This window comes from Phoenix dactylifera, chromosome 8 (assembly GCF_051530095.1).
Source record: "Phoenix dactylifera cultivar Ajwa chromosome 8, Ajwa_hap1_PhDact_Kaust_v1.1, whole genome shotgun sequence".
Lineage (NCBI taxonomy): Eukaryota > Viridiplantae > Streptophyta > Magnoliopsida > Arecales > Arecaceae > Phoenix > Phoenix dactylifera.
The window spans coordinates 25263110-25279268 of record NC_143197.1 but is presented as its reverse complement, the minus strand read 5'-3'; the positions used below and the strand labels follow the sequence as shown (position 1 = coordinate 25279268).

Here is a 16159-nt window from a genome sequence, read left to right as displayed (position 1 = left end):
AAAAGCTAAGGCAGCAAATACCAACAGAGGTCATGCTTGCCAAACCTTGCAAACCATCAAGCCAACAGACTTGGTTACACTGCATATATGAGAGGTAAGAAACAAATAGCAGATACATGCACCAAAGTATTTAAGGTTATTGCATAACTCATGGAGACACTACTTTAATATGATCATACAGAGACATCAATAAAAGTAGTAGCCACATGGGAAAAAAGGAAGAAGCAACCTAGTGAATGAGACTAGGATCAAATGTGCACAAAGATAGCAACAAAAGCAATTGGCACATGCAAGAAAAAACAAAAAGGGGGATGAGTGCACAAGGTTCCCGCCATTGCAAGATCTAGGGAAAATCAAAAGCCTTATACCATATGTAGAGAGACTATTTTGTGTTTCGAACCTGTGCCGAAGCTCACCCTCCAGAAGGCACATGCAAATAATATAAAAAAACAACTTATATTGCACAGTTTGAATTATAATATGTTAAAGGACTTTTAGAATCCTTGTAGCTAGTTCTTCTCAAGTTGATCAGATCTGTTCAAGACTGCTAATTCTTTAGCTTTTTGTTTCTTCTTTTTCTTTAGAAGGTAGCCCATGCCCCAGGAGTTATTGCAGAGCATTTAAAAATGCAAGACTCTAGAAGATGATAGTTATCCAGGTCGGTTAACAGTCTTCCTCATTAGATCTCCGAAATTACCAGCATACCATCTTCCGAACCTTCTAGTCTGGAACATCGAACCCGTATCCTTTGATGAAAGCTTCTAATTGTCCCTTTGGGTTGTATTTGCTTTTTCTCAACCTGAAAATATGACCAAGTGAACATTTCAGGTTCGTGGAAAAATAACATGGCGCAAGACTAGACACAGTGCAATAACTACACAACCTCATTAACAAACTTTGGGAATCCACACTAGTAAGAACAAAAAGACAGGAAGGAAAAGTTGGATTAAATTTTCCAGTTATAAAGTAGCTTCAACATTGTATTAGTTAATAAATAGACCATTACTTTGCGAAGGCATGGAGCTCATCTGTATCTAATATATCCTGATGATCATATTTCTTGACTCATATCTGCAGATTCGTCTTGAGGAAATTTTGGCATCTTAATTTTGTGCAATGGAGCATAGCGGTCCTTTTTGAAAGGAAGTAGCTTGCCAGAAAACAAACTGTTCACAATCCAGCTGGCTGGCTGCAAGAAGCACCCAAAATGAAACTATTAAAATAAAATACTAAAAAAGTATGACAGAAAATGTGGCAGCCAACTTATGATAAATGTACATGTCAAGCACAAGAATAACTACATTAATCAGGTGAAGCTAATATTAGAAAAGTACTATTACAAATTGTTTCCATATACATCTTTTTAGCAGCCCTTCATTCTTTCATGAGTTCATTAAAATATCTAAAACACATACCCAAGTGAACAAATTTAGAGTGGATTGAAACATAAGACAACTATTCTTCCCCTTCACCAAAATAGTAGGGCTTGATAGTATTTAAGGTTTTAAATTTGACCGGGAGAATGTGATACGTAGGACAAGAGGAAAGTCTGGACAAAGTTGACACCTTTATGAGAGAAACTTTTACCAAGTATATGGAGAACTCCAGTCCTTATAATCGCAGTCTCAAACTCTTCAATATATATATATATATATATATATATATATATATATATATATATATATGTAGAAAACATCTTGCATAAGATGGAGGAGGCACCTAATATACTAAAAGCTAGACACAACATAAAAAGTGATGCAAAGCACTCTAATGTTATTCTTTTTTCCTATTTCTTTTCTCGTTATTTTAATAAATTATTGGTTTCTTTAACATTTTAACAGATGTTGCTAGTGCTTGAGATTGAAAACCCCAAAACCAAATAAGATTCCTTGCGATTTGCTCATTCAGTTAAGGGGCTTGTATGATGAAAGGGGAAAGGAAAGACAACCTCATTTAGGCAATGTTTGCATAAAACACACGAGGAATTGTGGGACCAGGGGCCTTACTGATCCCTTCTGATACCTCCTCTTCCAAGTGGACCATCAGTAATCCAGGAGATCATATGGATACGATAACTATGCAAATATACAGGATACAAGTTTTAAGATGGCTGGCACAATTGAGAGTGGAGCTATAGGTTGAATCCATATATTCCAATTCAGATTATAAAGCACCATATTAGCTAATAAAGTTGTGTATCTGCATAAGTATTTTGATATGTTGTTCTACCATATGGGATCATGTCATTTCCCCTCCATGTAATAAGTTGCATCCTGTTAAAACCATACGGAACTAAGAAATATCTACCAAGATTAGTTAAATACGATAAAATTCCAGGCAGCCAAGGCTTAAATTGGATGTATCAAGTTATCTGCCAGAATTAACATTAAGGCCAATTTAGATAGATGAATCTTGCAACCACTGTCATGTAATAGAAGATAGCTGTTTGACTTTATAAAGCCCACACTATGAATGTTTATGATATTCCAGTAAATCTATGATCAGAAATGATAGTTACCACCGTCTGTAGATTGTGCTCTGACGCACAGTGCTTCAGGTGACGTGAAACACTTCCCTCATTCTCAACAAGAATAGCCCCCAGCTTATTCTTCCCATCCTTTAAGCTCTGGACCAGTTGCTGCAGAGATTTAAATACTCGACCACCGCCATGCTGCAATATGAGAAGATATTAAATGCATAAGGGAATAAAGACAAAAGAAAAGAAATGATAGCAAGACCAAGTAATATTAGAAAATACACTAAAACAGTGGAAACTAGAGCTACATTTTGACATTTGTAGATATTGGAACAGAAAGTGACCTTTTTAATTGTATCACAAAAGGCATGCTTTGGTTTGTTGTCTGTTGGTTGCCTAAAGGGAGAGATTTGAGATTTTTGGAAGGGAAAAGGGATCGTAGTGCTTCAGAAAGCTTAATAGTGTTTGGGGAAAAGAAGTGGTGATCATTGGTGCAAGGGACCCTCCATGATAGGCTCTTAACATTTCCTTCTTTCTTTTTCTTGACCCCCTCATACCACCTTGGCATACAGTTGGTCCCTTCAAATGCTATAAAATAATATTCTAAAATTACTAAAAAAATGTCTACGGCCATATGCATATACAAAATGGAGCATGTATATTATTCATGCATATCATATTTATGTACATTCATTAGCAGCCATGTGCATGTCATAAGCAATATAGAAGCTATTACTTCAAATTGATTAAAATATGCAGCTTGTTGCAATTGTTGCTCTTGAATTTTGGAATCTCGATGAAGCTAGGAAGCTTGTCTATCTGCTTGGGTTGTCATAATGCTGGTTTTTGTTGTGACATTCTTACTAAGCATGGTCAAAATTCAGTAACTTCAGATAAGAGATACATGTGACATGAAATGTACAGATAAAAATAGGGCCAATGATTCAGGAAAAATGAGATGCATCAAACTAATAAGATAACAAAGAGTTAAAGCGACAAGATTCTCAAATAAATTTAGGGTTTCAGCTACCAGCACATTTGATTGAAAGTCACCTTTATAATTTTTGAAAATTTGGTACAGAAACTGATTTTGCCATTAAGCATGATTCCTACTTGGTCAAAGATTAAGGAGTGGTCATCAAAGCAAAGTGGCTCTCGAATTCTTAAGCCTTCCTCTGCAGGGAGTTGAACTGGTCGAGTCATGTACCTGGTGAAGGAAGAGCATGATGAGAAGCGTTAGTATAAAGAAGGCAAATCATTTCTATTAAAAGAGGAATAACAGGATCAAATGCTAAATACTCAGCACTGCCTTTTTAGTGTTAAACTTAATATGTATAGAGCACATTCAGCTGCATAAATAAATGATAAGGTCAAATAGCACAGGCAAAAGCAGGGGGAAGATGAATTAAGAGGTTCCAATTTATTTGACATTTTTCAATTATTGATTTTTAAAGAAGCCCAGATGCATGAAAACTAAAGAACCAGTAAAAATGTCTAGTGTAAAATATCTTAAAATGAGCTTAAAGATAGGAAGTTTATTCCAATCATTAGGTTAGCACGTAAATCCATATGGCACAAGTGGCAGCATAAGCTTGTTACATGAAAAATAATCAGCACATAAGAGAGTTCATATTTATTAGAAATTGTAACCAAGCACATGCTTTAGAACTTACAGCAGATTTAGGGGGCAAAAAATTATCTTAATGATCTAAATCTTGCAAAACGCACAAGGGACACTTTGATGATGATACAAAAAAGTTGCGGTTGAGATTTTGCTTATTGATCAGCCACCTGATAATGGTTAGTACTTGATAATTTATATAATTATTATCATAAAAAATTGTTGTTATCATTTTGATTAATCATTATTAGGACAATGTACTGACAAAATAATTCATTCTGGCCCATTCCATCACGCTTATAAATGATAAATCATTAGTTGCCTAGGGTCATCTCTCTATGAACCATGATCACAAGTTCCTTGGATCCTTAGTCACAAGTCCCATCACAGCCTACTAGGTATTACTTTCTCCTTCTTCAACCGTTCAAAATTTGTCAGACTACGAAAATAATTAGTTGATTTCCTTCACCTTTTCTACCAAAATATGAAGATAGCATGTTTTAAGGTTAAAAGCTCAATAGGCTATTACAGAGACGCAGATACAAAATGTTACAGCAGACAATATTCAAAACTTACTTCCCAGGTGACAAAACAGAGCCATCTTGAACTGAATCAACAAGCCAGCTAGCATTGAGCGTCCAGGTATTAATTGCACAACCATATAAGAACTTAGTTGTTTGTACCTGTGTAAGCATGCATGACAGGAATCAGTGTGCAATTATAGGGAAGATCTTTTAGATGCAACAATTTGTTCTTGTGGTCTAGATAACTGTAATTACAGCAAAATCAGGAATAATATCCAACATAAAAATGAACAAGCTAATTCCAGAACAGGAATCCCAAGAAAGAAAATGGGTGAAGACAGTGCAAGGCATGGTAGTTCTTTTATCCTCCCATGCACAAAACCTACCACAATTAACAGTCTCCATGTTAGATCTCACAGGACCTGAATGCCAACAGTGAGCATTTTGGTTGTACTATGACTTATAGTTTAATTGGTTACCATGATCTAAGGTGTAGACCATATAAGTTATATTCCTCAATGAAAACAACGAAGAGAAAGGTGAAAATAAGGCTTGCTCCCATCCAATGCAAAGTGAGTACAAGATCTATATGTGCATGGTCCCTCAAAGACATTTAAATTCATGCATGCACACATGTTCCCAACCATTTTGATACCAAATTAAAGGTATTTGCGATAACAGAGGCATGAAGGTGCTTCTATATTCAATTTTATTTTTTAAAATATCTAACAAATAAATGTAGCGCTACCATGCTATCCATCAGAACAATCAGCTACTTGCAAAGATGATCTACTTGGAAACCTATGGATACGTTGAAACGAAAATCATATAGAAATTAGTGGATATTTGATCAAGCATATGACACCCCACAATTTAACCTCACTAAATTTTTGCTGCTAATGCAACTTCTAAATTCCAATTACAAGCCATGTCATCTTAGTTCATAGTAAGCAGACAGCACAATAATTTAATCAAGAGGTACATCTAGCAGAAGTAAGGTTCGCCGTCTCGGTACCAGAGCCCATACAGGTACCATCTTATTAAGTGTCCATACGTGGTACAGTACAGTAAGATTCAATATTGAGTGTTGTTACAGTACAATACCACATATTAGTTCGGTACCGGTACCAGAGCCCATACAGGTACCATCTTATTAAGTGTCCATATTAGTATGATACGGTACCGATCGGAATGGCAAATCTTGAGCAGAAGTTCTACAAATCTGATTTTGGAATGAATTTTTGTGCTTTCTTAAACTTTAGCTAAGAAAAGTAAGCATAATTTTCAGCAAGTTAAATTGAATGTTCCCAATTTGAAGTTTTATATGTGCGATATCTTATTGCCATATTTTCAACAAGATCATACAAACAGTTCAAAACTCTCAACTATCTTGGTGGCACTATTGCATCGTAATCAAGCCAATAATAATGACAAAAGGGAAAGGGTCCTGAAATTTTAAATGCAAACCTTCTTCGGAGATAGTATGATGGGAAGCTTCCAGCACGCTGGATCTCCCTTCCATTTCCCTCTTAAATCTGGTGAACATGCTGGTATATTTGAAAGAACATAACCTCCATATTTTCTGATCAGTGCCTCAAGTTCCTTTCTCTTCTGACTTGAAAACCCAGTCAGCAAAAATTCTAGACCAAGAAAGATCATTTCTGTTCCATCTATCTCATGGGAACTTGTCCAATGATTATAACTCTTTTTAGTTCCAGACTTGTGCTGCAATGTGGAGTTGTTCACTCTTTTACTGGTTCTATGTTGTGAGCCTACAAAAGTATAAAGTTTCAGAATTTTGATGGAGACAAATTAATGGCATTTCTGTCGACAAGTTTTGTCACTGAAAGTTACAGAGACAATGAATCAAATGGATAAATACAAGAAGCAAATCTAGGACTTACCGTTCAGCCCATATCTAAATTGCAGCCTTGAACCGGTCTTGGGTGAGTCAATATTATGTTTAGCTTCCAAAAAATGAACTCGCTTATTCTGGAGCCCCTGTTTATTTGGAGGACATAAGCGTGGACTTCTTCGCAATGGTAATGATGTGGAGTTGGTTTGATCCTTGTGTATAACTTCGCTCATGGATACTTTTGATTTGCATTTCCTCAGCTTTGATGCTGAAAATCCTCTTAGACTCCCTTCTTCAGCAGCACTACTTAAGATTATATTATAAGCCTGAAGGCGAGGCTTCTTATTTAGTACAAAAGGTGAGGATACCTTCTTGTGCTCAAGACCCAGAATCGCAAAGACATCATGAGGGATCTCCGGAAGGGGAAAAGGTTCATTGACACTATCTTGAACCTTGCTTCCGAAACTATTGCCATTTTTTGGGCCATCCACATCCACATATTTGTCTGTGCACTTCAAAGGAACAGTACAATCATCTTTATTAGGCAGAAAACAATGGGTGTTTCTTTCATTACAAAACAAATCCTTAATCTTTCCACCCATGTTAAGGGATGAAACTGAATCATAGCAGAAAGCCATCTTCTTTGGTGTGTTCAGGGTAGGCATCACCATGCTGTAAGGCTTGAGTGAGGAAACCTGCTTGCAACTTGGCATGTCAAAATCTTTAGCATGCTTCTTAGAAAGATCACGTTCTTCTGCCTGAGCTAATGGTCTCAGGGATGAAGTCTCCTGAAAATTTGGTGCTGTAGGTTTTCCATTCGAAATTTGCTCCTTAACATCTGCCTTAGAACTCATGAGCTTTTCACCATCCTCTTCAGTCTTCTTCTGGTTGGAATCGTAAATAATAAAGGCATCATCTGAAGAAATACTGCATGGTACAATAGAACAAAGAGGATCTACAGATGATAAGCCAGTAGATCTCATAAGCTCTTCATGAGCACTTGCATTTTCCTGACAAGCAAAACTACGTATGTTAGTACATGGAGTGCTTGATGATCCAATTATCTCTGGTTCTGCTTCCATTCTCTGCTCAATTGGGTGATCATCAATAACATCCATGGATTCTGAGATGAAGCTAGTCTCTCCATTAAACAACCCTCTTATGTTTTTCCTGTTAGTTGCATTCCCCTGTAAGATTAACTCTGTCAACCTTCAAAAGAAGAGAGAAAGTAACAATAATAGGAGTCATACAAAATGAGGTAAAGCAAGACATCCTTTAGAGATACAAAATTGTCAATCTCTCAATTCTATTTAGTGCTTAGAAAATTTTACATGACATATATAACATATTTCACTGACACAATTTAGCAACTTTTTTTTTTTTGAAGACAGCCATTTTGCTTGCAGAAAAACAAGTAGGCCTTACCTTAAGAATTGCTTGATCTTCTTCAGGACCCTTCTGGTTTGCAGTTAAAGGATATGCATTCTGGACTTCTTGTACTCGAGCTATAGATTTGTTTTTCAAACATGAAGTGTTGGAACCAAAACATAGAAATACAGAGGGCCTCGTTTGTTGCACAGAGAGAGGTTTCAATGGCAAATTCTTTGATTTAGTAGCAACAGCACCACATGTTTGGGCAACGGCTTCAGTGGTGTCCACTTCATGAGCCTTGAGTTTCTTGCTCTGTGTTTCTGCCTTATCACCACAAAGACTTTCAAAGACATGTGTATTTTGTTCACATGGATAGTTGGATTGTAAAATCCTATGCTTTTTGATATCTGAACTGCAAAAGTTGTCAGGATATTTCCTTCCACGAGGTGAATTATCAGAAGAATTAAGAAGTGGGGAAATTAACAGACCAACATCTTCAAATGCATCTGCCATAAAGCTTTCATCCAAATCACAAAGTTCATCGGTCTCATCAATTTCATCACTTGAGAAGGCAGGACCATCCTCTATGTCCAAGCAGCATTGATTTCGTGCATGCTTCACATGAAGAGCAATTTCTAGAATAGTTTTGGCTTTCAAGAGTTCGGAATGGCAGCTACTAGACACCATTTCTGAAATGACCATTGCTTCTGAGGCAACAACAGAAAGCTCAACTGCATCATTTATGTCTGCATTCCTGAGATTGCAAGTTTCAAGCTTTCGTTGAAATCTCTTCCGATTATTCTGCTCAGTTTTGCTGAGTGGTTCTCTGATGGGCTTGATGGACATCCTTGGTTTGCAGCCTACTGAAAACATATCATGTGTTGGGCCTCCATCCTCCATTAGATGCTGATAGAATTTTTCATTCTGGATGCCTGGAGTTTCTGGATCAGGTTTACAGGATGAACCTTCATTATTTTCATGCTTTTCTGTTTCAGGTATATCACTAAGTTGACTTGAGGAGGGCTGTGAAACACCGACTGAGGAAAGATGCAGATGAAAATGTAATGCCTATTGAAAGGAGAATAAAAAAGAAAGAAAAAGGACAAAAAAGAAATAGATGTTAGGATCAGCTGATTACATTGGTCATAACAGTAATAAAAAGGTGAGAGAAACACTATTATATGCTCAATAAGCTTCATGGAATATATGGTAGTAATGCAATAATCTCAAAATGATTTTTTACATCAAAAGAAATTACAGAATTTTCAGAGAGAGTGATCCACAAGAACAAATAATCAGATGGCTACTTTGTGTATGGATACAGGTTATATTTATTCTGGTTTCATCTTGCCACAGTAAAGCAATATAAGTTTAGTTCATATAGGCATAGCCAAGAACTATTGCACATAGCATGCTAGCATGCTAGCGTGTGGGTGGGTGTGTGCATGATACAGAAGCTGACATGTTCGGAACAAAACCTGGTAACTAATGTGTATCCATGGCATATTCATAACATGCAATTCAATAGTGGTAAGTGTTAAAAAAACTTGTTTGAGGGCCTAGAATGTAGGAAAACATGAAGAGAAATCCCTCATAAGCATATAACAAAAGGGAAACATAACAAGCAAGCCAAAAAGGAATTCTAGGGAAAGGACTAGAAGCATAGTTTAAACTTCTATGTTACATGAGAATCTCAGATAGTTAAACAAGATATAGTGGTCATGCACAAAAAAACCTCCTGATTTCAATAGCACATATTCACTATGTCCATGTTCTTGCAGAAGCATTCATTTGCAGTTCTGTACTAATGCATAATGATGTCATACCCTGTCATTCATTTCAAAGCTTGCCGGATTTTGGGTTTTGTTCATGACAGAGCTCATGTTTGGTAAGTATAATTTTGACAACAAATTGGAAATCCTACAATAGTTAAGGAATAAAAAGTAGGAACTGCAAACAAGGGGCTACCTGTCCTGTCCTATGAGCATGTTCCTGCAGTAGTAGCACAATCATATGTAGTTCTGCCTTAGTATATTTATACCAGGAATAAAGCATTTTATGATTTATTATAGTTTCATTCACAATTTTTGCAAGGAAATTCAGTGATGCAACACTGAATCATTTAAGCATAATACAAAATTTTGTCAAAATTGCAAACACATTACTGACAACTGGGAATGATAGTTATAGAGATTTACATTTCCAGAAGATGGTGTGCTTCCAGCAGGTGTCTCATCATTACCAGATAAATGTAAACGGCAACCACTAAATCTGGCATGATCCCTGAAAAACTGACCATGCTGTCCACTGTCGATAGCTTCTTCTTCAATAGGTATCACATTCTGAATGTTATTATAATAAGCACAATAAATAAACAGATGCTAACAATCTTTAAAACCTATTAAAATAACATAATTGGTGTCAAACACATAGTGTAAACTTTTTTTTTATTCATTAGGCAACACACCATGGGATTCTATGAATCAAACTAATCTGCAAGTGGTGATACGTGCAAACAACAGTTCAGAAGTGCTCAAGTAACAGGAATATATATATTAAAGACTAGGAGATGGTCTTATTATATCCAATAGTAGATTGTTGTGGTGATTTTTTTAAATTATGAAGGGGAAAACTTCCTTAGGCATTCTGTGCATATTGTTTCAATTAAAAAAGGGAAAAATTGTCACTCTTCATTAAAACTTAATTCCTCTATCAGTATTGTTTTGTTGATATGATGATGATAAAGCAATTTAATCAGGTAAAGGAAAAGGTGACTATGAATTTCATTCACAGGATTTGTTTTGAGAGAAGAAAATATGAAATGGCATAGACTAACTGTTTGTGAGCCTACCAAGGAACGGAGGGGGGTGTTGATTGGTTGTAAAGAATCATAGATAAAACAAAAAAAGTCTTTCTACTTTAGACAGACAGTAGCAGCTTGGAGAGCAAAAAAAGGAACTTTAGAGGCAGGCTGTTACAAAAAAAGTTATTAAGATGAAGATTTCTGTGAATTGAGTGTGATGACATGAAGAGAGAATATATTCCCCATTGAGATAAAAAAATCCTTTATTTTGGTCTATGGCATTGAGATTCAAACAAGTCCATGAGGCCCCATTGAACATTTCATGTGACACAATGCAGTGCTACTAAAATCATGGATTGAAAGCAGTATGCAGAATGTGACTAACAAAATGCACGTGTACTTGGAATACTTGTTCTCCATCTAGGCTCAGTTTCATTTACATAGCAAATGCTTTCATAGTCGCTCTTAATAAAATAACTAAAAAGGTGAGCTCCCAAAAGTTATGTGGCCATCTACATGCTTGATACTGACAAACAGAGAGGAAACCATCAATCACATTTCGCACATAAAAATTCAGCTTGCATTTTGGGTTCAGCAGCTAGACTCTCCTCAAATAACACTATTTCATTGCAATGAATATTATAAATCACTAATTGGCATTGCAGCACACACCTTGCAGACCTGAGGAGAAACACCCTGTTCATCTTTATCGCCATCGCCGAACATAGGTAGCTGATGCGGCTGAAGCCATGGAGGGAGCCAAGCTATATCCTGAAATTATCAGATCCTAAGCTCGAATATTAGATCCAAATACATACACGTTTTCTTCAACAAATCTCAAATGATCATAAAAAACGTGAAAAATCTAGAGGGAACCCATAACTCATGAAGTCCCTGTGAGATGACCGTCACTCAAAGAATCATTCTCTGTGGAAATGTAGAGAAATACTGATACGGGGATTCAGTCAGAACAGGTGATGACTGAAGAAATCTTGCATGCATTTTGGGTAGAATAAGGGCGCGATTTGGATTTTGGGGAGCAATGAGAAGGAAAGACGCTCACCTCTGAGAACTGGGGGGAGTGATAGCCAGAGCCGCCCATCGCCATGGCATCGGGGGTGGAGGAGGAGGCGCCTCTAAAGCTTTTTTGCCGCGAGATGAGGAGCACGGTGGCGGGAAGGAGGCTTTTGGGTTTTGAAGGGTTTTTGGTAAAGCGGGGTTACGGGTTTTAAAAATGGAGCTGATTGTTCCCGGAATTGCAGGAATACCAGCCATCCTGGTTAAATCCTATGCACGCTTAACTCGACCTCGGACCTGACACAAATTCTTGGGTTTGTGGGTCCCAAAAATTTTCCAATGATGTACGCTTAACTCGACCTCGGACCTGTCTTATTATTTTGTAAACTAGACAAAGTAACTCCTATCATTCTAATAATCTCTTCTTCGTAATCATTCATAACATGGATTTCTCTATCATGTAGCTCATTCACTATGAACCTCGTTTACCAGTAAAAAACACAAAAGTAGAGTTGGTGATGCCAAAGGAATGGTTTTTGTTATGAAAGATGAAACACATATTGAATTAGTTCTTTTAATTATTATCGTTGTTGGTGTCGTGAATGAGCAATAAAAGTTCATCCTTATTAATCTTGATTGTTTCGTAGTAATATTTTCTAAATTTTGATTGCTTTGTTTTTCTGACTCCAAACTTAATAAAATTCTTAATACTAAGAAGAATAGCGTACAAAAAAAACTAACTGAAGATCTATTCTACTGCATAAATTAAAGTATAAGCTATATTTATGAAAAAAACCTGGAAAAACAAAAGAGAGAATAGTATCCAAATTGCTACAATGTCATGGCCCCTTAGATTACCCACTTGATAAAATTCTAGACCAACATGCATATGCAATAATTAAGCTCTTGTGATCAAACTGAAGATTTAATCCACTGTATTTCTCATTATATTATTTGCTATGTTTCTTCATACTAGAGTCCATCTCGGCCCAATAAGTGGGCTTGAAAAATTACTTTGCCCATGGACAAGCCCATGAACAGCCCTAAAACGATATACATGAACAGAGGATGAAAACTGGAGATGATTCGAAGTTCAAGTACATGTTCAAAGCTCTTCATTTTTCATCCAATCACCAAGATGATGCTTGCTAGGTCACATCTGATTGCTATGTGGACTGGCGACCATCCAATATGCCTTCAATTCTTAGTTATTTTTCCACTCCTTTGGAGCCCATTTAAGTTATAGTTGTGAAGTCTCGAACAAGTCCTAAATTATTGAGCCCACCGCAAAACTCGCTGCATTCACAAGCGTGTGGGGATACCAAAGTGGGGGCAAAAGCTACGGTCTCGAGTTAAAAGCGAAATCATCAACCAGAAAAGCATTGTGACTCCCAGACGATGCCACTGCCCCCCTACCCTCCTGCCACAACCAATTAAAGATATAAAGGCCACCAAGAAAGAAGCCAACTGATGTCTTTCACTGTCTCACCTAAATTTAGTTGGCCGATGAATCATTTAACAAACAGGACCGGCATATAATATCCTTAAAAGCTTATGTCACAATCTAGAATCTTACCAAAAAAGATTGACCGAAAGATATTTTTTGGATTCTTTAGTCATGTATAAGTACCAAATATCTCCTTGGCGAATAACCGATATGGGATTAAACACACGCTCGCACGGGTTCTTACATACTTCCTCCGTTCAAGCTCTGATGTCCTCGTTAGGTTAAGAGTTCAAATCCATTCAAATCTAATCACCTCTACCACGATCGGCTCGTGGTCAGCCTCCATGAATCAACGCTGCAGTGTCTCCTAGTTCACATGAGTCATTGCCGAGTTTGCTCTGATACTGTTTGTCACAATTTAGGAATTTATCCAAAAAGACTAGCTGGAAGATATTTTTTGGATTTCTTGATCCTATATAAGTATCCAAGATCTTTTTGACGAATAACTGATGTGGAGCTAAATACACCTCTGCATGGATCCTCGCAGCTTAAGCTGAAATAGTTACTCAATATGATATTAGAGCTTAGATATACTGAATATTGCAAGTTCAGATACCTACCTATCATGCTAATTAATTATTTAATTATTTTGGCTATTATTTTGATTTATTTTAGCCATTGTTGTTCCTTCACGTACACGATTTGAAGTTAATAATTCTCTATCAGCTTAAATTTCTGGGTCCAGCCAATGGTTACTAGATAGGAGTCGTCCATGATTATGCCCCACATGTCTCATAGCCAATTAGCCACAACCTAAATCATGTTACCCATGGACCTTCTCAAGAAATTAAAATTCTTATATATAAAACCTGCTCTTTAAAAAATCCCAGTCGCCTTCTCTGACCCCAGATCATAATACGTGTCTTGCCTTTTGGCTATGCTATTAATTGAACTAGTCATGAGTCATGGTAGAGTTGTCTTCCCCCATAGAGAGTAGGGAAAGGGCCCATGACCAGAATCCCCGGCTTGAGTCTCCTAGAAGTCTAATATGTGGCGAGATTGCCTCGAATCCATATGTCTTATCAATTCTTATTCTTCTCTTATGATCACAAGCATGGCTGCCCGGGCCAACTCAAGAATATGGGGCCACAACTAGCTTTCATTAATCCCATCTGCACGCCGTTGCACTTCTTTGGGACTCTTCAATTGATCCGAGGATTTAAACTAATATTGCTGAACTCAAGCATCATCTTCATGTATCAAAAATAACAAAGAATGGAATTAACATAAGTCGAGCAGCTTTTTAATAGTAATTTGTCATGGGTCATTTACTTCCGAACCCATCGCTGAATCTCTTAGGGCATATTTAGCTCGTGACCAAAATCGAAATCGAAATTGGAATGGAATTTGAATACTAGAGGACAGTAAAATTTAGATTTTGGAAGATTGGAGCATTTTTATTTTTCTCTAAAAAATAGAATGGAATGAGATTCTCATCAATGAAACCGCTAGAATGGAAGTTGCTCGTATCCATTCTCATTCTCATTCTAGAATCACTACTAGAATCACTACATAATCGGATCACTACTATGTTGCCTATCTCAAGAAAAACACTCTCCATTTCAAGATAAGTGTGAACTGTCAGTTTTCGAACTTCGTAACATAGCGACGATCTAAATATTCGTAGCTCTCTACAGTGCAAAGCATGTACTACATGGCTAGGCTCTCTCTCAACCTCCATGGTTGATGAATTTACAAAATTATCCTAGTCCTGTTGAGTTCGATATAGCTTGGGATTGACTGTTTCCTCTATTCCAACCACCATCTTGCAATTGAGGAAGGAAAAGACACCCATGGCCACTTTTTATGTGCTTTTTTGGCTCGATACAACACTTCTATGTGCTAGAAACGTTCATAAGCAATTCTCGTTGCATGAATTCATGTCACACCATGCCTCATTTCATTCTCACGATGAAATGTGTGGTGAATTCTTTCTCCATTTGCTTGGAAACAAGAACTCATCTCACACCAAGCTTGGTGGTTAGATGACGGTCCATCAAAATAAAGGCTTGATTAGGTGTTATGTAATAGTATTTTATATGCTTAATTGGGTGTTTGAATGAACGATCATGCAAACACTTGTACATGATCCTGACCTAACCTTTTCATAACAAGATGTGGTGGATTCTCTCACCATTTGCTTGAAAGATAACTTATCTCACACCAGCATGGTGGTTAATACATGGATGATCCCAGAAGTGGCTCAATGCATTTAGGAGTCTAAGGCGAACTCACTAAGAGGAATCTTTTTTCTTTCTGTTTTGTCTTTGAGGCCTTTCCTGCAGTAGGCCTTCTTTGGGCCGGAGCTTTAAGCGACTAAGTGTTGGGGCAACCCTGGATGATCCTTCATCAAGATATATCATTGATTAGATATTTCGATCATGGTACTTCAACAATATACGTTCTTAATTAGGCATTTATATGAACGATCAACGCACATTTTTTTTGGCACCACATAAAGTGTTATGCTGGTCAATGGGGCAGCGGACTGGATAGTCTTCTTTGTGGCCAACCACTTTAGGAACACCTTTTGGGTAGGAGAGAGTGGGTTATCCGACACGCTTCGAGACATTTTGTTTTTTTACTCCTTTAGCGTATTCATATTTGTATCGTCAGTCCTAGAAAAAAGAAAAAAAAAAGTGTTGTGCTTTAGTTGCTGCTTGGATCATGGAACCAATGGGTACGCGGTGTCGGTTGGTGGATTTGGAACACTGTGGGAATAAAAAATCTTGTTGGACTTCAAAACATTTGGTCTCCAACCGGCGGTGCTTATGTCAAGCTTGGCCAAGTTATGTCAAGCAACACGTCAATAACGCCACAAGTCCCAAAACCATTTGCTCCTGATAACATCACACATCGACTTTACCTCAATGCCCTTCTAATACTAATACTAGGTGAGGCATTTAAATTCTCATTTGTGCGAAACAAACCACTTTAACGATCAGCAAGTAAAACAATCATATTTTATTAGGGCTGCAAGCCACG

General features: G+C 37.2%; 1 protein-coding gene across 3 annotated transcripts; it reads right to left on the bottom strand.

Annotated features, from left to right (window-relative positions):
* Positions 1–209: 209 nt before the first annotated feature.
* LOC103706321 (uncharacterized) lies at positions 210–11864 on the bottom strand. 3 transcript variants are annotated; one of them, XM_017842562.5, is made up of 11 exons: positions 11714–11864; positions 11323–11421; positions 10046–10189; positions 7902–8915; positions 6526–7663; positions 6089–6393; positions 4674–4780; positions 3530–3683; positions 2519–2671; positions 1007–1189; positions 210–799 (listed from the first exon to the last, which is right to left on the bottom strand). In XM_017842562.5, exons 1-10 carry the CDS (start codon positions 11756–11758, stop codon positions 1052–1054), a joined length of 3297 nt encoding a protein of 1098 aa, XP_017698051.4. In that variant the 5' UTR covers positions 11759–11864; the 3' UTR covers positions 210–799; positions 1007–1051. The 3 variants fall into 3 exon arrangements, with proteins under 3 accessions (XP_017698051.4, XP_026660160.3, XP_088559334.2); XM_026804359.4 differs by having other exon boundaries at positions 11323–11437; positions 11714–11824; XM_088703208.2 differs by lacking the exon at positions 10046–10189.
* Positions 11865–16159: the final 4295 nt, after the last annotated feature.